This window comes from Polyodon spathula, chromosome 6, assembly GCF_017654505.1.
Source record: "Polyodon spathula isolate WHYD16114869_AA chromosome 6, ASM1765450v1, whole genome shotgun sequence".
Lineage (NCBI taxonomy): Eukaryota > Metazoa > Chordata > Actinopteri > Acipenseriformes > Polyodontidae > Polyodon > Polyodon spathula.
In genome coordinates, this window is record NC_054539.1 from 28,980,376 (window position 1) to 29,006,789 (window position 26,414).

The following is a 26,414-nucleotide window of genomic DNA, read 5'->3' on the forward strand; positions in this document are numbered from 1 at the left end:
AAAAAAAAAAAAAAAGGTTCTGACCCTATTAAAAATTAACATGTTCTTTCTTTCTTTCTTTCTTTCTATCTTTCTTTCTTTAAGAATGAAGGTAGTTTAACTGGAAACTGAGTGAAGATATTATTAGACCTTATCTTTATGTAAAAACAATTGTGTTTCCTTTTTAACTAACATAGGATATGACTTTTGTTAAGAAACTTGATGTTATCAAAATGATTTGCACTGTATAACTTGAAAGCCCCTTTGGCAGTTTGTTTCGGCACTTTTGTTTGGTTTTGTTTTACTATCTTGGTTTATCTCTGAATGTGTGCTAGGCCTTGAACCTGAATGCGCACTGTTTTGGTCTCCACAGTATAAAGTTAACAAGCCTTGGTAAAATACAACACAAAAGACTAATTAACAACATTTTTCAAAGAAATGGAACATTTCTATCGCAAACAGCAAAATATATCTGAAAAGAAAGCCATCGGCTACTGGTGGAGGCTCCTATCACTGGGAATCCCATCTAAACCTTTGGAGGGCCCAACCTATTTGGGCCAATTGTTGCGTTCAGCCTGTTAGATCAATCCACCCACTGTTACAATTAGTACAGCAACTGAAAGACTAACTAAGAATTAGTTACTGTTTTATTGAAGCCTTATCAAATCATATATCTGTAACACAGCCATTAAATAAACTTTAAGATTACTGATAATGTATTCCGGCGCGTGACTGTTGAAACAAAGTGTATAAAATGTTTACTTTCGCTGGCATTTTCTTTGCCAGTCGATAAGCATGGTGCCAGTTAAAATGATTATTCTTTTTTTTCCTCATTCAGACTTGTGTCAGAATTTCAAAAGCCCTCACTCTCCATCACGCTTATCAGGCAGTACATAAACAGAGCAGTTACCTAAAATCAATGTACAGTTTTATTATGCCAGGTCTATCAGATAAATGCACAACTAAGTGTATTTACACACAATCATGGAAATCAGAAGTATTAATGAAACAAAAGTATGATTATTTTTCTTTTTGCACATGATACAAAAAAAACAAAACACACGGGTCAATGTGTATTGCTTTTTTTAAATCCAAAGTTAAAAGCAGATACATTTTTACAATGTGTTTTATTTAACCTTAAATGTTATTACTTATCTGATAAATTAACATATTTCTAATCCTTAACATTTCAAATTTAAAACAATACAATTATTCTCTATTGTAGATTATTGTGCTTTCTATGTCTTTTATTTTCAGTTTTAGAAAAAAGCTACATATTCCATCCCTACTCGCTTCCTCAGCTGTCATTTAGAACAGAACAGCTGTTGAGGTGTGTTCGAAGTGGACATAAACCGCTTTGTTTTATTGGTCTAATAATAACTGCAGGAATCATTATACGGTACCACACTGCAGAAGATGTTTGTACACCACATATGAAAAGAATCTGTGATGCAGTCAAAACCAGGCTTCATTTATTTAAAAAAAAAAAAAAAAAAAAAAGCATGCTTGAATCCTTAGGCCTACGTTTAGTGCCAGTTTTGAATAGTGGTCAAAGATTAAACAAAAAAAAAAAAAGTGGCTCATTGAAGTGGACAAGGGAAGGAAAGGAAGGAACAAAAGGCAAGAGGAAATAGCCCTGATTTGAAGCAATAGTTATGCAAATACACACAGTGCCATTTTGCATTTATTAGTACTAAACCTCCTTTCAATAGCAGTGAGATACTGGTAAAGAATGAAGGTTGATTTTGGCTGTTTTGCTCTGTCCAGCAGGGCTGTGGTTCACACAGGGCAGGAATCTTGTACCAGATGTCACACACAAAAAAATAATACTAATCTGACTATAAATGAAGAGGGAAAACGGGAAGCCGTAAAGAGGACTTTGCATGGCCAGGCATTTGAAGGCACCGGGGGCAAGGACATAGCAGAGCTCATTCAAACAATGTGTTCAATTGCTCTGACCGTTTATCTCAGCCTGCTAGTACTGCTCACCATAGTAGCAGCAGCAGACCGCTTGCTTAACACTTTCAACATTACCACAACAGCGTATTAAAGCAAGAGTCTCTTCAATAAATTCTTATTACTCCAAATTATGGTAACATGTGTCCGTAGCAAAAAGTGTTTCACTTTAATACACAAAGTATAAACCAAATTGTTGTTTAACCAAAAAAAAATAAATAAACAAATTGTAAAAATGTGTAGAAAGAAATATAAACTCTCAAAGTGAAAACAAAAGTTTCAGCACATTCTTTAAAAGGCACTGTATATACCAGGAGATTTTAATGCTAGGCCGATACCTGAACCCATTTCAGGCTTGTGACAGAGCTGCAACTACAGAATGAGCCTTGTCAAGGATTAGCAAGGAGAACAATGAGATGAATTAAGCCAAGTGAGTGTGTCTGTGGCAGCGCCTGTGACTCTGTGAGTGCTGAGAGATTCAGCCGAGTGTTGCTGTTCCATCTGTGAAGTCACAGACCCTTGATTGATTGGACAGGTGTCATTCTTACTAATGCAAAACAGTGGCATGTGGATAGCCATGCTACTAGCTCTTTAGCCTTTAAAGGCCTGGTAAAGCTCAATAACTCCTACTAGTACTGATATCTCTCTAAGGAGTGACAGAAAGCCTGCTATATATGTGTGTGGGGGGGGGGGATATATATATATACAAGTATAACTTTAGAAATTCTCATAGAAATAGGACATTGTGATAGACCAGTAGCATAAAATGCTATAGCTCCATTCGACTATCCAAGGGTTAAAATCTATATGATGTAGTTTTGAAAAAAAAAAAGGATGTATGTGTTGGGAAGCTTTTTTAACTTTTTCTTTTGTTGCTTCTTCAGCAGCTCTGTTTTTATGCTAATATTGCAAAGAGGGGAATCAAGGAAACCACATCTTGCATACAAAGTGTACAGAATCAATTCCTGATTGCTGCATACTAGGTTTTCCGTGGTCTCTTATTTTGCTATCAAGAATATTATTTTAACTCCTTCTGCGCTTACGTGATTGATGAGACAGGTGAAATTCCATGCCATGGTACAACAATAGCTTCGCAGATCACACCAGATGGACTGTCTAATTTAATATGATGGGCCTTATATTGAAGTGATGGGCAGGGGTGACCGAATTCTGTAGGAATTCATTGCTTTATTCCCCAAATGGGATCGAGTTTACAAAAAAATTGCAAGATTTCACAGCATTTTAAAGCATCATTACACTTTATAAAAACCTTGTTCCGTTTCAGTAAAGTTTTTGGTATTGGGACTATCAATACGAGGAATTGGTTCATTTGTCAGCATTTATATAAATAAAAAAATCTGTAAGATGACAAATGGAATGCAGTTTTGTTTCCTCCTGTGAATTCAAAGAACATTTTAATTCTAATGCCTTATTGAACATGTGAAAAGTCTAAAAAGCAACATCCTTCATATTAATATAGTTTCACTTTGTTTGTTAACATATCGCTGCTGTAATTTTAAGTGAACATGGCAACAGATGCATTCTGTAAACAGATGGAAATTGTATGAAAACATATTGATAATTTACAGTTAAAAATATCCCTTTTAATTAAGCTGGACCACTACAATAGTTTTCATTGCATTGCCATGCTGAAAAAGTTTAGAACTAGATAGAAAATCCAATTTCCAAAGCATTCCTAAACATTGATAGCCAAAGCTTTTCTTTATGTTGCTTAAAAATTACACAAATGAAATAAATAAATAAATAAAAAATACCGGCAAGTAATAATAACATGCTGGTTTAAATGATCGGCAACACACTGCATCAAAACATCCATCTCAACACACATGAAAGGTAAGAATCTGTTTAAAAAATATAAACTTCATTGTTTCATTTCAATAGCTTTCTGCCAAACATAACAATTTAAAACACTATTGCTTACAGAATGTATTTATATCATATACGTTAGCTATTTAACAAAAGTAGATTTTGATGCACCACATGGCATAACATATATAACATATAGGAGAAACCCCAAAGACGCAACAAATTGTCCCACATTTTAGATGTCATTGCAGTTTTTTGGGACAATTCTAAAATGATCTTTAGCATTTGAATGTTGAAGATGGAATTATTTTCTTATGGGGAAGGTGTGGTGTATGACCTTAGAGCAGTTTACCTCACCGAGCGCATCTTGTAACAGCTTGGGCTGATGTTGAAGGGAAGGGTGTGTGGTCAAGCAGAGCTAAAACGGCTCATCTGTGACACTCTCTCTACCCCCTCAGCGCAGCGCATGTTCAGTTGCCTTCTCCTTAGCCATTTAAGTGACACAGAGATGAATTACATATGTTGCGTGGTTCAAGTTGAAAAAACAAAAATTACATAAAAAGATTAAAAAAAAAAAAAAAACACACAAAAGATTTTTGATGTAGAATGTGTTTGTGTAGATACGCTGATTTCAGAGAGAAAGCTAGCAAATAGATTGCAGCAGGTATGCTTCAATTTAAAGAATTGTGTTTGCCCTTTTATTTTGGAACAGACAGAAAAAAGGAAACAAATGTACTACTTAGCTTATAGCGCTGGCAGTTTTAATTATAAAAAATATTTATTTTCACAGTCTTTATTGACTGTATGATTATACCACATTGTATGTCATCCCAGTCCATGCATACTGTATATGTTATCATGCATACACAATTAAGTGCACAACATGCTTAAGTACCAATTTAAAGCATACGAGGGGCTTCAAAAATATCACACATTTAAATCATGGCATGTGTATCAAAATAAGAGCAAGAATCAGGGAAGAATGCAAGTGGGAAGAATGTCAAGCTGCAGACTGTGCTTGTGCCATCCCCGCACTATCAAACACACACATGAAGTATGACTGGGGACAGAGAGGCTAAATATTTCACTGTCACTCGCCGTCAAGAGCTGCAATCCATTTCTCCCCCTGCTTCAGGACAATGACAATTTAATACAAGGCCAGTGGATGTAAAAGAGATAAAAAAAATTTTAAAAAAAAAATGGTCCCAGCATAATCACAGATTTCCTCTGGAGACTTTAAAATCCCCGACACACACGTCGCTTCAGAGGATATCAACCTTTTATTTGTTGTCTGCTTGTTCTGTCCCCAAGTGAAAGTGAGTCACAATGTTACTGGTGGGTCTAATATAACTCAGTGGTTCCCATAAAACCTGGAGGGCTACACAATCCAGCCTATTCACATGTAAATATTGCACTCCGACTCCAATAGTTAAAGTAATACTGAAAAAAGCAATCCATTTGGCAGAGCCAAATCAATTAAATCAATCTGGGTTTATCCTATTCCTAACCCTCTCATATAATTCACATGTAATCATGCATGAGGTTAAAAAAAAAAAAAAAAAGAATCCAATTAAAAAACATCTAAAAGGAATAAACAGAGTTTTGGATTTGTTTCATGAAATACATTTGTACTTTTTGTATACATTTACATACCGAAATCAAAGTGCTTTCTCAGATTGGTTTGTAATAGGTATTTTTCGAATATATGTTATAACAGCACAGCAAATAAACATTTTCAAATATTTTTTAGAAAATTTCAATTAACAGTAATATCACATTGTAAAATATGCTATGTTGCAACCTGTACAATATCAGAAACTGCTCAGTTCATTCATCATTGTATTCAAAAAGCCACTTCATGTTTTCTCCTCCAAATGATCTTAGACTACAAGTGAACTGACAAGAAGTAATACGTTTATCACCACTAAGAAATTCTTTCTTATTAGACATAGGGGAAAAAATACAGTGGTCCTATTTTTCTGCTTAAATGTTGTTTCTGTTTGAATACAAATTTAACTCACTATTTCAGTATGAGTTAGCATAATTACACCATGTGCTCCCTAATTCGGGCTACAGATGTCTCATGTGGTATTTGAGTCTAATGCTATTGAAAAAGTAAACCAAAATCGGATACATCTCTGTGAAGCCATCAATGATGGATGAAGTATAAATCAGTGAAATTGACAAACAGGTCGTCTGACCAGGATGGTGGTTGGTTGGGGGGGGGGGGTATTCCACCTTTTAAACAAAAGCAGAAAAATATAGCCTTTCAAGAGAATGACTGGCTACCCACAAGGGGTTTCCCTTTTAACTTGGGTTAATTACCTCTGGAATGCTTCAGTCTTTTTTTTTTTTTTTTTTTTTAAATAAAGGGAAGTGGCAATAAACACTGAAACAAATTGAGTACTATAAATAAGGAAGAGTGGCAAGCACTGGTAAGCACAAAGCAGTCAGACAGGCAGACATTTAAAACACAGCAATGTATCTCCCTAAATATTTAGAACTCGGTAAGAAAATACACACACACAAAAGTATAGACAATTAGAAGAAGATGACAGGGCAGATTAATTCTGACAGTATAATTGAACTAGCATATTAAGTGAATGACTCCATACTGAGATTAAATAAATTAAATTATGTTATTACCCTTTGCTCATGTCCTGAAACTCAAATTCCATATTCTCCAATAAATTAAAACCCATTAAACTTACTTTAAAATAGCTAACTGTCTTGTGGTGTAGTTGTGTTTAAATTAAAGCCTATTTGAGTTAAAACATTTTCTTAATGCAGTCTTTCAAAGTGACTGTGTAAAGTGGTGCTAACAAATGTATATTTCTACAGCATAGAATAAAATATGTATATAACACAGTGAATGTACTTAAAAAAAAAAAAAATACATAAAAGAAATTTCAATCAATGTTTACGGACATTTAATCGTTATAGCCTCCACTTTATTGTACCTCGCATAGCAGAAACACAACTGATGAAAAAGTGTATCCATGTACACTGTTCTTAGTATATATGGTACATCAGAAAAAGTACTGAAATGGAAGGAATTGTTATCAATAACAAACCCTTTCATTTTTTGCAACATTGCAATTACTAGGGTGTGTGTACAAATAAATTACTAATAGCCTCATTATTTAATACTCGAAAATACACTTTACCTGCTAAAACCTAACATGACAACAACAAAAATAAAATTAAAATAAACACAAACGAAAAAATCATTGTACACAATACCTTCCATGTCAGATATTTATCGTGTTTATTTTGAGCATGATATTGTTATCCACATATTTAAACAATGCATTGGGATAGTAAATCATCCTATTAATTGTTTACAGAGGCGGTGTTCTTTGAGATTTGACATGTTTTTGTTCTGTTTTTGATAGAATTAGATTATTTATTAAAAATAAAAATCATAATTTCAATTACCGGCAAGGGCACTAAAGTGTCAAAAGCTTATTTTAATGTAGAATTTAAATGCACCGTACAGCAGCTATTCTACTGTAAATATGGTTTTTTTTTTTTTTTTTTTTTTTTTTTTGGGGGGGGGGGGGGGGGGGGTATTTTAACATTTTGTAACATAATTTTAATTGTTTTCAGGAACTCTAAATAGAAAAGGAATGTTTTACTTATCACTGGTCTTAATTCCAAATGAAGCAAAATATTTACTATACTTGAAAACAAGCTTGAAGAATCCATTTCTATAAGGATGTTGAGACTTACAATGTTTTAATTATTACAGTATGTACTTTCATTATAGATGCTAATCCACCAAAAGTGCTGAACACTGACACACCTTTTTTGTATTTTAAACAAGCGTCCGGAATTAACTGTTAGGACAGGCATGTACTTTTTTTTATATTATTAAATTGATTCATGAAAGCAGCAGTGAATTAGTATTAAATCCTCTCCAATGCACAAAAAAGCATGTGCACAAATTTCATTTACATGCATCTGCATTAAGGAGCTTATGTAGACCAAGCATGCAAATTAGCCTGAAGAGGATAAAGTCAACAAAACAGCTTAATAAGAGAGAAAAAAAAAAAAAAAAAAATTCTTAGATTTAACAGTATTTGATACATTTATATTTAACAAAACTGTTATATCCAGCAGCGCAATACGGCTACACAGTTTAAAAGAAGCAGCACAGGCACACACAGTCCATTCTAAACCCTAAGGGTTCTATAATGTCTATAAATAGGCAGGTATGATACCTTTAAAATAGCCCATATTGTTAATTGTTTGGTGTAAGTGTCACAAAAATGTAAACTAAACTGTTCCTGTGCCTCCTTAGCAGGACCATATTGTGTGCTACCAAAACAATTTCCATCTAAACAATGAATGAAAACAGTAAGAGGCAAGACTAACAACATTCATATTTTCCTTCATATAAACAAACTTTCTTTAAGCTGTCGATGTACAAATATCACTGTAGAGATATGTTGTGTACAAGAAAAGTAGCCTTTTCACTACGTCACCAAAGATTCAGTGTAATTCAGTTGTATATTTCTTAAAGGCACAAAAACTACAAACTATATATATTCTATATATATATATATATATATATATATATATATATATATAGTTTAGTTTTCCTTTTTGAAAAGGTGACTAAATACATATAATATTATTATACTTACATAGTGATTGTTTTCTCAATATAAATAATTATATGTTTCCATTGGTCATTTGGTATGAATTTAAAAAAAAAAAGAAGAGGAAAAAAAATGTTTAGCCTCAGTTACCTTATTTTCAATAAAAAAGATGAAGAAGATAACAATAATGAAGTACCTTGTAAAATAACAATGAAATACATTCTGAAAATCATTAACTAATGTAACCTATCAGTTATTTATTTTTCTTTGCAAAACGCATTAACTTTATGCATACAACATCCCGGTACGCTACTTCTTAATTCCAATCAGTTACTAGGAATACTCTACTGTTACCTTGGCAGAAGTGCACTCACTGCTAAGGTAAACCTCACAGTTGCCTTTGCACAGTAGTTTAGCTGTTATTTCCCCTTATTTTAAACACTATCTTTAACATCTCTTGATCCACACTGGAAATATAGGATCCTGGTGTTGACACTGGGCCACACTATAACACTCTTACTTCCAAATACATATTGTACTGTTAAGATATTTAATAAGAATCCTTCATTTTGTCTTCCTCACCATACAGCTCACTGATTTACTGAAATATCTAAATGAATCAGAAGCATTTTACAGAAGGTTGTCAAAATGAAGGCAGGTATACAAAGGTAAAAATACAACACATAAAAAACCACTCAAAATGAAATCATAAATATCTGATTTTCCTTCTATGTTTGTAAATTAAGAAGTCTTACATCAATAAAGCTGAAAGACTTTGAATCACAGGTAACTGCAATAGGACAACCAACAGTGAAGCAGCACATTCAACTGAGAAACAAAACGACAAGATTCACACAAGACATACAAAAAAAACAAAGTTCAGTACAGCACAGTACACACCTATTTATGTTATCTGTGTTCTTATAATGAAAAAAGGTACCTACTCTTCTTCGTAGTGCAGGGAAAAACACTCAGGCAGGCAAACTTCTACCGAATCCATGTGCGCTCTGCAACCATAATTCGAGCAAACCCCCTCTATAAATCAAAGTTTTCCCTGACAGAGCAGTGCAATTAACACAAATGTTCTCCTGGTGACAAGCCTATAGGCACAGCCAGTTGGGACCAAAAGCTCTCGCACTTCTAATCAAGGACTTAAAGCCCAGATTGGAGCTTATTAATATGAAGTAGGGCTTTACATATGCAGTCCCACTGGTCCATCCAGACGTTAGATTGGTGGCTTCCTAGCCAATCGGAGGTGGACAGGACACTGACTACACAGAGGGAAGGGATCTGTGCAGGTGGAGTGGGAGGAGAGAGACAAAGAGAGAGAGAGAGAGAGAGAGGGGGGGGGGGGGGGGGGGAGAGAGAGCGAGCAGGAGGGTGAGAAATAGTACAAAGGGGCCTTAAAGAGGCGGTATTCCCTTTCTTAAGTTAATAATCATCACCTTCAGGTAACAAACAGGTAAATTACCCTTTGAAACTGACAAATATTACACATTCAATTGAAAGCACTATGAAGTAGAACTAGGGGTTGATCAAGATACAATAATAGTTTTTCAAAGCCTAGGTGATCTCCTTTTACTGCAGATAAATTAAACATCTTTATGACAGTGTACTTCCCTATATAAACATGTCCTTCTTTGTGTAGTTATGATTCCATTAACTGGGTAATACAGGTCAAAAAATAAATTAAATAAATCAAGCAAAAAACTACCCCCCCCCCCCCCCCCCCCCAAAAAAAAAATGTTATCTAAGAAAGTTCCAAATACAAGATAATAGATACAATCAAGGCCTCCATTAGCATTCCAAACATCGCTTTCCCCTAAACCTAATGCAAATACAGATATCCTATTTAAAACATAGGTGTGAGGCAAAGCCTTTATCCCTTTTTAATTACATTTTAAAGAATACACTGCCTTTTATTTAAAAAACAAAAAAACAACTAACCTAAAAGAGTTTGCTGGCTTTGAGTAAACCTGAATTTACCCCTTACTGTGTTGCGAGAGTTATATCTAATTTAGATTCGGCTGAAAGTCAAATTGAGAAGCATATTGGAACAAGATATAGCAGCTGTAGACTGGGGTGTGTTAGCACGGCATTCACAGCAGGAAAACGAATAATAAAACAATATTTATCATGATTAATACTGGCTTTGAGTGATAATGAGCATTATTAATTAAGCTGCTTTAAAAAAAGAAATATTTTTTTGGCATGGGAGGGCTGATAAAAATTCTCACAGTTGTAAAAGAACCTAAAGATAATCCTTATTCACAATAAATACTCAAGTTTGTCCAGTTATAAGCCTTTTGACATACTGTACAGAACTGTTTAGATATCCAACAAACTGTCCAGCTATACAAAACAAAACTAAGAGCTCTGCTGCTTCACTAATATTAGACCATTAAAACACAATCAAAATATAGCTTTGTATTATTATTTTTCCCTGACAGAGATTCCGCTAGTGTTAGATTACCAACAGATGCTGCTGAATTTCAGAATCAGTGGGGAATATCTTCCTCCTTGCTCGGAGGACTTCTATTCCCCACTGATCTGAAAATGCAGGAGCTAACCGACATGCTGACTGGTGTACCCAACTACAGGATTGTGTCCTTGTGTGAATCCGTTCAGCAGTTATACATACAATTGTTTTACATTTTTTCAATTTCAAATTTTAAAGTAAACTGCTGCAAATTGATGAATAGCAAATGAATAACCTTTAGTTTACAAATTAGCTTTACACCACTTCACCCTTTCCACATGTTCCGATTCACATCAGACAAAAGCATGTCTTTGTCATAGGAATAACAGTTAAGGCTTTACTTTTCTCTTTAAATGAATCTGGCAACACTTTAATCTGTAAATGCAACAATATTATTTTTCTTAAGGAAACAGAATTACATTAAAAACAAAACAAAAATAATCTTAAACACCAGTTTTATGCACCAATACATGAAACAATAAATTCATGCTTTTTTTCCTAATGCACTTGTGCTTCCAAATATTCCACTTGTTATTCAGTTTTCAAAATTTAAGATGGTAGGTCCATATTTATTTTGTCATTTAAATCCATTTAAACTAAAGTTCAATTAAGTCTAGTTCAATTAATTGTAAAGTAATAAAATGTTGCCTTCATGTTATATGTTTATACTTATACACTACTTATAAAACATAATGATTAATAACACTAACAAAATGCATATGTGCTATTTGTACCTTTACTGCTTGTAAAACATCAGACACTATATGAGCCTGTAATTCTAATGCACATATCTCAAATTGAACAACATGTTTCATAGATTAAGTTTAAATGCTCTCTTAATTCTTGAATTATTCAATACATTTAGTAGAAAATCTCATACATTTTGTGCGTTTTAGCATTTGAAATGAATACTCAAATCTACTTTTAACCCTCGGCATATATTATATATATATATAATATATATATATATATATATATCATATATATATATAATATATATAAATATATTAATATAGGCACAGCTGTCAGTAAGCCTTGGTGTCTACATGATTGTTAATTTCTACCACTATAACGTATCAAAAGTGTAGTCTCCGTAACGGAGAATAAAGTTAAGACTTAAAGGCTCTTGTACTTGACTTATACAGTCTTTTTTATTTATTTTGTACTTGTACGTCAACCCAGGGGTTGTACATGACGTTTTTGTTTCCCCAACATGTACTGTATATCCATACAGTAAATGTACATCATATGCATATTACTATTTATAAATGATATATATTATATATATGTGTGTATTGTGTGTGTATGTATATATATATATGTATATATATATATATATATATATATATATATACACACACACACACAATATCATATATTAATTCTAGTCACTGCACCGTTAGTTACGATACAAATTGTTTTAGCAAATATTAGTACCTAGGAGATGTTTTAATAAAAGAGTAGCACTCTTTGTAACTAAACCTGGTGCAAAAACATGCAGACTAAATCTGTACTGTCAACTTTTGCTTGCACCATTCTGAATTAGCATGAAAGCTTGGTTGCCCTTTGTTTTCCAAGTACTAGTTTCAAGGTCTACTTTTTTTTTCTTAATATTGCACCAGCACATTGCAACTTCATATATTGCTTTAGGGTCAACATGTATTTCTTTAATACAGAGCCTGAGAACACGGCAGAAAGAAGCAGTAATGGAATAGAATGGCCAAAGCCTCTAGTCCTGTCACTGACACCAGGGTAGAATCGCTGTCTTTCCACTCGCAAAAGCACCTGGTTACTAACAACTCCAACAATTAAATGTTTACCAGTATTTTCATTATCCCGCTCATCTCATACCTACATAAAAAAAAAAACAAACAAACAAAACACACACAATATGTAATATCGTCTTCCAAATCATTAAAAGTAACTTATAAAAATTAATTGAGCTGTTTTGCCCATAACTTAGGAATCAATTGTTCCTTTACAAATGTGTTTATTTTCCAGCATTACGGTATTGTTATTTGGTTTGAATTTATTTTTTATAATGAAATGCTAGAGTAATTATCAGTGTCTCTGCCAGGTTTCTCATTCTTAAAGATAATGCCAATTTAAATTTAACCCTTTTAAGACCATAGCCCTTCGGAGTCAATGATGAGCTCTCTGAATTGCCTGGAGTACAACAATACCTCAACTAGTTGGAAGCAACATATTGCCTTAGGTGGCTTTTTATACCACATTACTAAACATGACAGGTAAACTGAGGTCCTTATTCCCCCATGTCTTGAATCTTTGTTTTGAAATGTGCATGAAAATGGAGATTTAAACCAATGTTAATTTGATAAATGGTGGGAGAAAAACACTGGTGAATTGCCAATGCCTCAGGGACCACACAATATTGTGGATACAGATTTTTAGAAGAGCCAACTGATTTGTTAGTTCATTTATTATGGACTTCATCAGAAAAGTGTTTACAGTGGGCATTCTTCTTTTTCTGATGGTGGCTATAAACCACATACACACAAACAAGTACCCCCACAGATTTTTTTTTTTTTTTTAATGCAGTTATTATGGGTTCTATTTTGTAAACAGGTATAATGCACTTCCTCACAGTCTTCTGGGAAAAAAAAAAAGTTCCTCTCATATTCAATAATTCATGTCATCAGAAGCAGCGATTTAAATAGAACATTCAAAATATGACTGAAACATAGCTCTAGTTAGAAAAGCCGTACATGAAAACTCAAGTAAAATTTATTAACCAAAGCCTCTGAAAAATTAGTATTTAGACTTTTTTTCTTGGTCAAATTTGAAAATGCAGGGTTTATTTGGACTGAACAGCAGGCTGCCGTCCACTGTCCGGATGTATTGATTCAATTACAGTGGCTCGCTCCTAAATAGAGCCCTCCTTATGTCACATTTCCATATCCATACAGATGCATTGCTTGACAGAGTATCAGAGGCAGCGCTGCACAATGCTACTGACTAATAGCACATCTAAACTGCGCTAGCATGCCTCGCACATCTTGAGCTTTTTCTTCTTGCTAAGAAGGCTTCCCTAGAAAAACACAAAGGATTGACAAGGACTCAGGTCAGTTACATTTAACAATGAATATAAAAAGGTACTTTTTATTTTGCTGCTCCTAAGTATTACAGCTAAAATAATTAACATTGTTCATTCTTTCTAATTACTAGCTTTATAAAGTTATCAATAAGATTAAACATGCAATAATCAAATATGACTTTTCACCTCTTACATTAAAAGCCTTTAATCCCATACCGTCATGAATACATCTTAACTTTTAGTATGCATGGTGAGGAAAAGCTGATTGCTCTAAAATGCCAATATGTGTCAATATATGTAACCCTTTTTAAATTAGGTTTTGTAGGCTTGTTTGTACTGTTTCTGTAAAATGCATCTGCTTTGTACATAGTTAATTATAATATATATATATATATCTATATATATATATATATCCTATTCTATATATCTATATATATATATATATATATATTATATATATAAAAAAACCTGACACTTTTAAAAAGTGATTATTGTGTATACATGTCTGTACGGTAGCTAATAGTGGGCCTAACCTGTATTTACAAAAATAAAAATATAATTACAACCTTTATTATGCCTGTCAGTCTTTTGTGTTTTCATGTAGCGTGTTTAAACAGTTACCCACATACGAAAATCCATGTCATGTTCTTTTATTTTTGTTGTTTGAAATGTTAATAAAGAAGATGATGACACCCTTGGTCTGAGACTGACTACCCAGGAATTACTAAGGCTTGCTTTGCTTTGCGTCAATCACAGAACTCAAAGAGCAGAGCAAGTTCATTTAGGTCACATGTCATCAGTCTGTTTGGTGTTGTAGAAATGACTTGTCAAATCAACTCTGGGGTTTGTTTAATAGAAATACAGTACATCCAACATATAGCTCCTGTTTTGAGTTTTCTGTTTATTTTCAAATAACAAGAATAAAAATATTTGATTTTAAGAATAATGCTGCATGTGTCTTTTTCACTGTAGTCTTAATGTTAAATTGTCTGCTGTAAAATAATGTTTTAATATAAAGCAAAAACCATTACATTTGAAGAACAAAAACAAAATCCAGCTGTTCATTTTACACCAGGCTTCAGTGTATACTTTGGTCCGTCAAGCTCACTTTAAACTACATATCTCGATTTTTGCGCCATTCTATATAAAATTTATATATATATATATAGATATATCTATATATATATATATATATATATATATATATATATATATATACACATACACATACACACACACACACACACACACATCAACATTGGTAATATGATAGTCTTAGTAGCCAGACTACAATAGAATGCATTAACCTTTAAATACATACATCAACCATCTCTCCTGTGAAGCTATGAACTTGGTGCTACCATGCACAGATGAACAGATGTCCATCTACCGAGTTTGACTAAAACTACCAGTTCATAGTCTCTAATGCCATAGCTGTGTATACAGGCATGTGTTTGTACCAACACCACCTGGCCCAAGCTGGCTCGGCTTAGATATTCTGCATTCATCTGGCTAGAATCAGACTCTCTCAATTCTAACTCAATATTGAGCGATTAGACAAAACCACTGTTTGGCAACAAGCACAGTGGGGAGTGTGCTGTGTTTTAGTACACAAGAACACACGGTGTTCTTTCTAACAACACCACAGAGAGCATGCTGCTCTAATCTCTCCACTGCCAAGATCAAACCTGACTTGTTTGTTGTCAGCTAGTTAATGCCGTAATTTTGTCTTAAGTGATCTATTAGATGGGTGTTGTCAGACATTACAAAAAAAAAAAAAGTTGGGAATGAAGCGATATATTTTTTGTGGTGTGTGCAGGTGTTTCATACACATGTCTCTCTCCAGTTTAAACTTTCCTTCACAACCGATTCTATTTTGAAACCTGATTAAATTGAAATGCAAATAAACATATACCTAGTGCTGTCCTCCTTTCTTTCAAGTGTTCAACTAAATTACAGCCCTGGAAACCTTCATGGATTCTGGGGTTTAAAAAGTGCAAATCAATTCAACACACAATTGCTTAAAATTCTTTAAAAAGCCATTTTACTGTATGTTAGAAATACGTATTTTTAAAATGCAGATACACAGATATGTATGTGTAATTGTGCAAATACTATTTTGGGCAGTTTAATAGTGAACTGTAATTGATATATAAACCAATGTAAGCACACTACTCTATAAATATTGACAAATCAATAAATACATATTTAAAAAAAAAAACACATTAAACAGTATATATTTTAAACTCAATTAATAAATAACTTTAAATAATAATAGCACTGCAGTTAGTACTGAATCTTGCTATATGTTAAAGATGGCTTATGATGAAACAAATAGTATCTGCAATTCCACTATGAACAATAGAGGGTGCCAATGGCTGTAAACTGGAAATTAGGCTGTTTCATAAACTGACAGATTAATGCTTAGACTCACCACTGTACTCAAAGGCTGTGCTCAGCTCCTGCCTGTCTATATGAACACGTTTTCTTTTATTCCTAAATACATGTTGTGGAATACAGGACCCATCCAATTAAACCTATTTATTTTAGAATGTTGGGATAGCTGTGTGAACTGTTAACTTTGCTTTATTTGTTTTGTTTTGATTTCTTTTTTAACCAGAATAAATATTTAGTACTTACTTTTTTAGTCTCACTGAAAGCAAAATAAGAAACTTTGTTTCTTTTTTATTTGACAGAATGTTCTAAAGAAATTATATGCTAACTTATTTGCCACCTATTTTCCAACTGTCATTCCTCATTTTGATGTTGTCAAGTCAATGCATAAAGGCACAGCCGATATGAGACAGATCAGTTTATATGTACTGTTTTTAATTTTTTGTTGTGGTATTACAGTATACTATTATATTTTAAATACACACACACACACACACACACACACACACACGTATGTACATACCAGTTGTGTTTTCTGGAAATTGAAACTAGGAACTACTGTGTAATAGCCCAACAAAAACTACTACTGCCTCAAGATACTACCTCCTTAAAACACATGAGAACAAACCACTATTATAAAAAAATAACACAAGGTTACAGTAGCTCGAAATGAGCAACTGGCTAAGTAATCTAATGGTGTATCAGCAGGTACAATTGTCACATGAAGGAAAGTGCCAATTTCAAAGCCCCCCTGCCACTCTGGTGTGATAACAGCCTCTGTCTGACTATGGGAGGGCTGGATCCAATGGCAGCTAACCTTTCTTTGATATGAAGACCGCTGTTACCATACGCTACTCCTGCACAGAAAATACTGCCCTGGTTCAACTGAACAGGTTTTCTCCAAGAGATACTGAGATTCGCAGTATAAAATGGAAAATGAAAGGCCTCCACATGTGTTTATTAGATTCCTGCTTTGATTTAGTGCAGTGGAGGAGTTCACCGCAAGATCCTTTTTTTTTTTATTTATTTATTTATTTTGAGGTGTTGAAGGGTGACAAAACATTTTATGGGAGATTCCTGCATTGAATTATGTGGTCACAGCTACCCCTTCATTCCTGGGATTGATACCTTAGCTCTAGTAAGCGTAGCCTAGGGTAAAATAATTATTGTTTGATTAGCTGACCCAGTTTTAACATAGTAAACTAAACCATGCCATTTATTGAATGTTACAACACATACAAAAAGGTGAATTGTGGATCTGATTCAAAGCTGTGAAACTAATTTCCAGGAATAGCATATTTAAATTAATTGAATAAACATTTAGCAAGCAGTACTGAAATTGTTCAAGTTATAATATAAGCAAATTACAAACACCTGCTATACGCAGGATACACTTGTGTAAAAAAAAAAAAAAAAAGAGCTTTACCTCACAAAACTGATTTATTTATTATACAATTGAATCCCCTGTTATGTATTACTATATAAAAGCTGAATTTCCCAGTGTCAAGAGACTGCAGCCTTGAAAGACTTTGAATTGCTTCTGTATCACAAGGAAAATAAGTTAGTGTCTTACATCTGGGGAAAGGCTACTTGATTAGTTATTGGTACAGTACGCTAAAGAGATAAGGGTAAGTTTAAAAGAGCCACCTGCAGTGGGAATAAGGCTGTCAGTGCTGCAGGTGGGTCGCAGTTGTCTGGTAACTGGAAAGATGACACAACCACAGGATATCACAGCTCCTGTTGACACTCAGCATGTAAAATGTTACAAAGACCCCCTCTTCCATTGAACAGTGTGGGCACAAACAGACCAATATAAACAAGTAATCTTTATTTCATTTCTGGCAAGTATTAAATTGTAGGTGGAATCCCACCCACAAATTATTAGGTATTAAAAAAAAAAAAAAAAAAAAAACACTACACCTGTAGCATTTGGGTCCAAAATGTTTGTGTCTGTGCACTGACCTAATAAAACTGATGCAGATCTAAACTTTTAAGTTCAACCACACAAATACAACACTCACTGAATCAATCAAATGCAGGAGTATTAAAACATAAAGTTACAGTACCTATACAAACTCATATACCTTTGTTCAGAATCAATTTGGAAAACAAAGCTATGTATTCAGGTGCACACCTCTATCATCTCAAATGTCTTCAATTAGTCTTTGCTTTGCACAGTATTATTCCACAGAAGGAAACATTGGCACAGCCTGCTTACCCATCATTATCTTCAGTGATGTCCACACTGAGACAGGTAATACCATCAGTTACTCACCGATTGTATAGGGCTGCTTTATAAATTAGATTTTTTTGAGAGTGAGCAAAACTTTTTTTTGTACGTGTTAACAATAAAAAAAATAGAAAAAAGTCAAGCACTCACCAGACGTTCATGCTTTCATGTTTTATTTAAAAAAAAAAAAAAAGGTTTGCTTGAAGATTCAAAACAAGAGCTCAATACAAAAAGGAACAACTCCAAGTCAAAGCAAATGTGTTATGACCATAAAAAAAACATTTACATACAATTTTTACAGTGTGCATCTTTTAACTATGTGTTAACTATACCCAGTCCAGAGACCCACTGAAGTATACATTCTCCATTTATTTTTTATTTACGATACAGTAAGGCTTACATCTTTATTTACATAACACAAAAAAAAAAGGGGGGGGGGGGGGGGTGGGGCTGGGCAAATGTCCCCTTTGCTCTCGCCCATAATCCTGGCTATGTCTGTGGCGAAAAAAAAAAATACAGGATACTTCACAATACACATTAGTGCATTAAACAACCTTCCAGGCACAGGTATTTGCAAATCACTTTGGTCTGCAAAGATGGAGAACCTTCTAATCCTTATCTAAGGTTGCAATTAAGACTTTACAACTCCAGATATCTGTACTAAACCTCTGCTCTGCTCTTTTTTTTCTATTGCAGGGAATCAAATTAGCCTCCAAATACAACGTCTGGCGTCTAATTCAACTAATAGATAACGCTTTAAATGCCAAGCACAGACATCAGGCCTGGGACTGTACCGAAATTATACAGGAAGTTCTATTAACACCAAATGCTTCCATTCTTTGTCTAAAGTGAGATAAGAAAGATAAGGCAAAGTAAATATTTAAAAAACAAACAAAGGCCTCAGACATAGTTTTGCGTAACACTTTTTATTGTTCATCAAGCATGAGCTTGAAACTTGAATTTATTTACTTATTATCTTACAAGTTTTAGCTCAGAATATAGTTTTTACCATTACATGCACATGGACGGACGGTCATTAAGGAAAAGGGAGTAACAATGGTCCATTATTTACATTATTTAAATAACGAACACGAACATTCTGAATTGTTTCATTGTGTTTCAGAGTATTCATAGTCAAATGAATATGATGACTGTAGTCTTCTTTTTTTAAACACACACACACACACACACACACACACACACACCTTTATTAATAACCTTTATTAAGCTTCCAAATAATTTATTAAATTAAGAACCCACAGACCTTTAATCTCATTCTAACATAAACCCAATATAACATGTATTCACCTGCAATTGAAAAGCATTTGAGGTAGGATACTTAAATTTACAACATGAACATGCTTCAACATAATAGTAATCTCTTAGTAACAAATACAGATGGTCTCTGCTTTCCAATTCTTCTCCAACTCTGTTAATGTAATTGGAACTCACAATCTATAGAGTTGCGTTCTTCAGAATGAAATTACATTTTAAGCTTCAGCACATCAGAACCTGGGGTTGTGTTTAAAAAAAACAAACAATGCAACAACGCAGTCACAAATTAGGAAAAAGCTATATAAAAAAAGCTATATAAAAGCACACAGTATCTAGTATTTTTTTTTTAAGAAACAAGTATACAGCTTAACAGTAATTAGTCTTGCATCCAAACATGGCAGGATGAAACTAAAGTATAAAACTGATGCTCCCTGTCACTCCGGTACACTTAGCAGTGGGCCAAAACAAGCAATGAAAGACAGAGCAGATGGGTACGAATTACAACTTTCCCTTTGGAAATCCTGCCTAATGTTAGTTTCCACTAAAACTGGCTTTGAAACCTGGGATGAGTCTGTTAATCGCACCATAATGCCATTTCAAATTTAATTACATGTTAGTCATTTGGGGGAGGGAGCTCAATATTTAAATACTAACAGCATAAATATATTTTTACATTGAGTTTGTAGCTGCCCATAATAGTAAATATCCGCAATGTACAACAAACCTCGGATTTTAATACCGCAGACAGACTGTGATAGTTTTAGGTTTTTAATAATTATATAAAACATTTTTAATGTGTGTGGGAGGGGAGATTTGGTAGCAAATATGGCACTTTTCATGAAGAAAACTTGTTTAATTGACAAACTTTCTTCCATCGAAGAGCAATATTGAATGTTAAATGTACATATTGTGGTATCTATTTTTTAAAATAGTTCCTTAACATTTGAAAATATTGGCTGCATATACCACGCGCTATAAGAAGTGCGCATCAAAAACATTGGATGACTTTAAGGAAAGGGAAATCATCTTCTCATGCTAAAATGCCATTCAATTGACCAAAAACTTTTTTTTTTTTTTTTTTTTTTTTTGCAAGGAAACATGTTCGGAAGTCGTACATTATGTTTACGAGACTTGAGCAGTCCTGTTTGTGGCAAAACCTTGCGCAACTTTCTACTATAACTGAAGGCCATGCCGAGCAATCCTTTATTGGCAAGCTTCTTTGACCAAATAGGAAAAAAACAGCATATAGTACGAGGCTTTTAATGCCCTCTTCATTCAGTGTTTTTTTTTTTTTTTTTCCACATTGGAACTCAGACACAAACATTTAAATATACTCTCCTGTATTTTAATATTGGGTTATTTGCATTTGGAACAACCATTTCTCTATCCCGAATAAGTGGCTGTCCCAATTAAACGAGAGACAGCTGAGACGACCTTAGTCACACTTTTTTGTTTCTTTTTTTTTTTTAATTTAGTCATCTCCAACTTTTTACCCCAGTTTTCTCCCCAATTTTTATCTGTATCCGCAGCTCACTACTTGCAACTCCCTGCCAACTTGGGGAACAGAGGCTGAAAGGTGCTCCTGCCAAGCCGTCATTTTTTGCACTGGGGATCCACAGCGAGGCCACCAGACCTATAGCGCCGGAGGACAACACAGGTCTGGCGGCTCCACTGCAGAACCACAGGTGCCCTATCGGCCACAGGGGTCACTGATGTGCAGTGAGCCGTGGATTCCCCTGCCGACCTAAGCCTTCCCTACCCTGGTAGCGCTAGGCCAATTGTGCGCCACCCCCTAGGAACTCCCGGTCACGGTCGGCTGTGACATAGCCTGGACTCAAACCTGCGATCCCTAGATTATAGAGCACATCCTGCACTCCACGTGGAGCGCTTTTATTGGATGCGCCACTCGGGAGCCCCCACTGTTTTGTTTCTTAATGACAAGGACAAGAATTAAATCACATTACATTATGATTACATGTTAAATACATAATTTAAAATATGAGTCAATTTTTTTATTTATTCCTAAACAAAATGAAATTGCTGTTTTTTACTTTTACATGAAATGAAAACGAATGAAATCACATTTTATCACAAGGCGAGGCATCTTTGATGTAGACACGCCAACTTTCTTTGCAACAGCAGCCTGAAAAACCACAGGAGACTCCAGCTCCTTCAAAAGTTCAACATGGTTTACGCAATTTACGCAAGTCACAGTGTAATCATGTACTCACTGCACTGTGCTACATGACCTGTCTTGCTCTGAAAAGCGATCTCTGTTCATCATTTGATCCCACTTTAACGACATAAATAGCATTGTGAAGAACGAACCCCCAGAGCTGTATCCTATTTAAGCAGAAATCCAGATTATCAGTAGCCCTTAGAAAAGTAAAAATGGTGAACTTCCTTCAGTTTTCAGATTTTTCGGAACACTCAGAGGCTCAAACTACTGCAGGTAATGTAAAGGAGCCTGCTTTTCTGACTCAGAATAAGACAGTGGCAAGTTAGGTTTACACAGGAGGGAGTCAGAGTCCCTGCACCTGAATCCATGTTGGAGGAATATGAACAAACTGGACAATGAAGTGTGTATAAAGTAAAGTGCACAGAAGGCTACTGAAGAAGGCACAAAGGATTTTAATATGATGATGGTGGGACACGCTGGCTTTAAAATGTCAGTAAACAATAGGCACTTCATTTTTCTTAACGTGTGTAAGCCTTTTATTAATAAGGTCCGTTTATTCTTTGAAAAACAGAAGAAAAAAAACAGGATCCCAGTTGCCCTAAAGTAGACCTCTAAAAAGGAGGGAGCAGGATAATACCTAATAATATATCATAGCTATGTTATGTTTTGTGTTGCCTCCTCCCCAGTCTCTTTTGTCAAAGCTCCCAGTATAAAACAAAGTGGTAATTGTCTTTTCAAAAAAAAAAAAAAAAAAAAAAAAAAAAAAAAAACAGGGGAAAAAATCAATTCGGCTCAGGTTTTCCCACATCTTCATATTACTTCTCCAGTGGAGGGGATGGAGGTAGAATTTCAATGAGGCCGGAGCAGTCCCCGGGAGCCCGATGCAAGCGTGCTCCTCCCGGTCACGGCCCGTAATTGTAGAGGGGCCTGCCTCTTCCATTCGATGATACGGCTTACCAAAATAGACATGCAAGTTATTTGCTAGATGAACAAAAAGTGTTCAAATGACTGTCATTGTTAAGTCGGGCCCAAGGAGTGCCTTTGGCAGAAGCTCCTATTAATTTGCAAAAAAGAAGAAAAAAAAAAGTTTCTTTTGAGTCGACTCTAAATTCTTGAAAGATGCAGCTTTTTTGTGAGTGTGTTCTGGGATGTTATATAATGCATGTTAATATCGCTTCCTCTCCCCCTCTCGCCTCCACAAAGGATGAACTATTTCCACTCTTTTAAAACAATTACCGCCTCCCCTCACTTCCTTTTCAGTTTTTTTTTCTCCCTGTTGAAATGTTATTTTTAATGTGGTGTGCATTAGTAATACTCACTAGGATGTCTGACACCCACACACAAACTTGTTGAAATGTAACAAATTCCTCAACGCCATTACTTTGTGTACCTTAGGCACAAACCTACTCTCTTCTGGACAGAATTCTTTAAAAAGCTTGTATTTATAAAGACAGAACTCTTCAAATTATACAGATACAGTATTTTATATTTAGGATAAGTGCAATTGTTCTAGTTTTGTTGATCAATATTCAGTACATTCATTTTCAGAATAGATTTAAAGTAATGTGAGACTGTCAGTGCTACACTGAGAAGGCCAGGTGATGGGAACCACTACCTTCCACCAAGGAGATACCTCTATAAAGAAGCATGTAGGTGCTAAAATAAACTGGATACACATTTTCACTAAAATCGTCAGAAGCATTATGTAATTAGGATATGTTATAGAAAGTAAAAAGGGGTGACTGCGCCTTAACCTTACTATATCAAGAAGCATTTAAAGGCAGTACAGAGACAGAGTCATACAAATTGTTTTCAGCTTACTTCTGAAATTCAATTTGTCGGCTTCTTCCAAAAGTATCATTTTGTGATATTGTGAAATTAAACATTTATTCTTTTACACACCTTGGAAGTATTTAAGAGATAAATCGCTGAGCCTGTTTGTCAGCTGTTAAAAGAGAAATTACCTTGCTTTATCACAATTATACAACTTGCCCAGTAGCAGGTTTTAGATTACATTTAAATGATATATTGAAACAAACTATACTCAAAAGATGTGCTTTGTCCTAACAGATTAACATAATATACTTGCTTTTACATATGTGTATCTGGGGAAACAAGTACATTGTTATGTTTAAACTTCTAATTGGTTTGCTTCATTACTTAAACAGGGAGTGAAATCCCCAAAAGAATTACAAAATAAAGACAAAAAGAATGTAATGCCTTTATTTATTTTTTTCTTGACTGGTTCTACACATAAATATACTTTTAGGGCTACAGTAAATGTCTGCTCTGTTTGTCAAAGCTGGATACCAATGTACATAAAGTAGGTCCTCAAACATTATCAAAAGGGATGAATCGTTTAACTGTCATGGCACTTTAAAGCCATTAAAATGTCTGGATATGTCCACATACTCTTAAAAACAAACAAACAAACAAAAAAAACGGTCTAAAATAAACTTTAATTATTGATGATATATAGAGTTTTTTTTTTTTTTTTTAATAAGCTGCAGTTTGTATGTTTGGGAGAATAACACTGCTAAATAATCACTAATGTGTGAAACCAAGAGGCTGCCAGATGTCGAACTACATTGATAGTGAATTCCACTGTAGTGTTCCCCGAATAACTAGAATTCAGTGAGGTTAACGGGTACATGTTAAAATAGGAACAGACTATATTGCATCACTGTCACGGATAGCTGGTGGGTGACGTCAGACAAGCAAGTTGATACAGGCTCAGTACTGCGGGTTAAGAAGCATGCACTCTTACATATCAAACAAAATAGCAAACACAAAAAACATACAAAACAAAAGGGCGGCCAAAATAAATACAATGAAAAGTAAAACAAGTAACGTGCTGGTCTAAATCTAGTTATTTCTCTTACTTTCTCCACCCTCTCTTTCTCCTCTACTCAACCAAAAACCAACCCTGCTCACCAAAAGCTGCTGATTTGTATAGTGGTCGAGGGATTAACTGGGTATCAATTACGACGTTTATCCCTCGACCACATTCCACACAGGTTTTCTAATGTGCGTGGTCAACAGCCAATTTGTGAATAAATTATAAGCTGCCGACCACGCATTCTCAAGGGATGTATTCTGGCAGAGACGAGAAGCAAACATCTACATTTAACTATAATAATGGCAACTACATTTAACAACAATAATAATAATAATAATAATAATAATAATAATAATAATAATAATAATAATAATAATAATTCACATAAACACAGGAGGGGGGTGTACCCCATCACAATCACCATGATTATTTTGTCTTACCAAGTTGACCTACCTTCTCTTACAATACACTGTACATAAACCATACCTGAGCCAACTGCAGCCACGTATGACACCCACAAACTAAGTGATGCCTTCACTGAACAAGTCTTTAGATGAAACTTTAGTCTAACTTTACCTGGGATTTTTTATTTTTTTTTTAATTAAGTTTAAAGTTATAGATGCAAGAACTGTGGCAGGACGGAAGCCCACCTTGTAAAGTGTTTTGTGTGATTTGTAAATAGTGTTATTTGGGAATGGAAGTTTGGAGTGGCCCTCCAACCACCGTCAATAAGCTAGAACAAAAAATGTACAGTATGGGACTTGTGGGGAAAGGTTTGAGGTTTAAAAGGTGGGGGGTGGGGGAGACTATTCAAGGGGGGAAGTGGCTGGTGGCAGCCATGTGTGCATTGCCCAAGGGGGAGGTATGTGGCAGGGCGGAAGTGCACCTTGTAAAGAGTGTGTTCTGTGATTTGTAAATAGTGTTATTTAGGAACAAGAGGGTTAAATCCATCGTTTCCAACAACCATGTTTGGAATGTGGCCATACCATAATTAGGTCGTTGAGTGCTAATTGGGGAATGGCCACATGTATATAAAGGGAGCTAAATCCTTTGTTTGGTGGAGGAGTTTGAGAGAGTGTATGGAGAATTTGGAAACTTTAGCGAATGCCAATGCCCAGCCTACAGGTATTCTGCTTTTTATACCTTTCATTTTGGCCCCTGTGCCATGTTTATTTGTTCCTGTGTGCTTTGCATTATTTAATAAATGTGCACAACAGCACTTTAAGTGCAGGTTCCTGACTGAGACTCATTCCTGATGCTATCCTGCTACAGAACATAATGTAAATACAGTGGCAAACAGAACACTGCTGGCAACAGATAAATCTCTACCGAGCAAGCAGACAGCTTGTCAGCCTGTGCTTGAGCTCTAAACCTCAACCTTCTGGACAACAGGCAACCTTTCGCAAACAACACTTCAAAGCTCCAATTATGTATTTCCACTTGAAACTAGTATTTTTTTTTTTTTCCTTGAGCAAGAGAAATATTCTCTCACCTAAATTACAAATGTGGAATAATTACACGAGCAACCCTCCTACGGGTTATTCATAGACTTGCCTGTTGTAAAAGAGCTTTCTTTATATAAATAGGTTACTTCAGA

The 26,414-nt window shown here is 34.7% G+C and overlaps 1 protein-coding gene across 6 annotated transcripts in view; it reads right to left on the bottom strand.

Moving 5' to 3' along the window:
• Positions 1 to 26,414, bottom strand: part of esrrga (estrogen-related receptor gamma a) — a 241,352-nt gene that overhangs the window by 68,422 nt on the left and 146,516 nt on the right. For 2 of the 6 annotated variants that reach the window (XM_041252713.1, XM_041252712.1), the window contains exon 1: positions 9,311 to 9,530. The exons of 3 other annotated variants lie outside the window; for them this stretch is intronic. In XM_041252713.1, coding sequence (XP_041108647.1) covers positions 9,311 to 9,366 — 56 coding nt within the window. In that variant the 5' untranslated portion in view covers positions 9,367 to 9,530. Of the gene's footprint in view, positions 1 to 9,306; positions 9,531 to 26,414 lie in introns of those variants that run through there. One more of the 6 variants, XM_041252718.1, reaches the window with a different exon arrangement.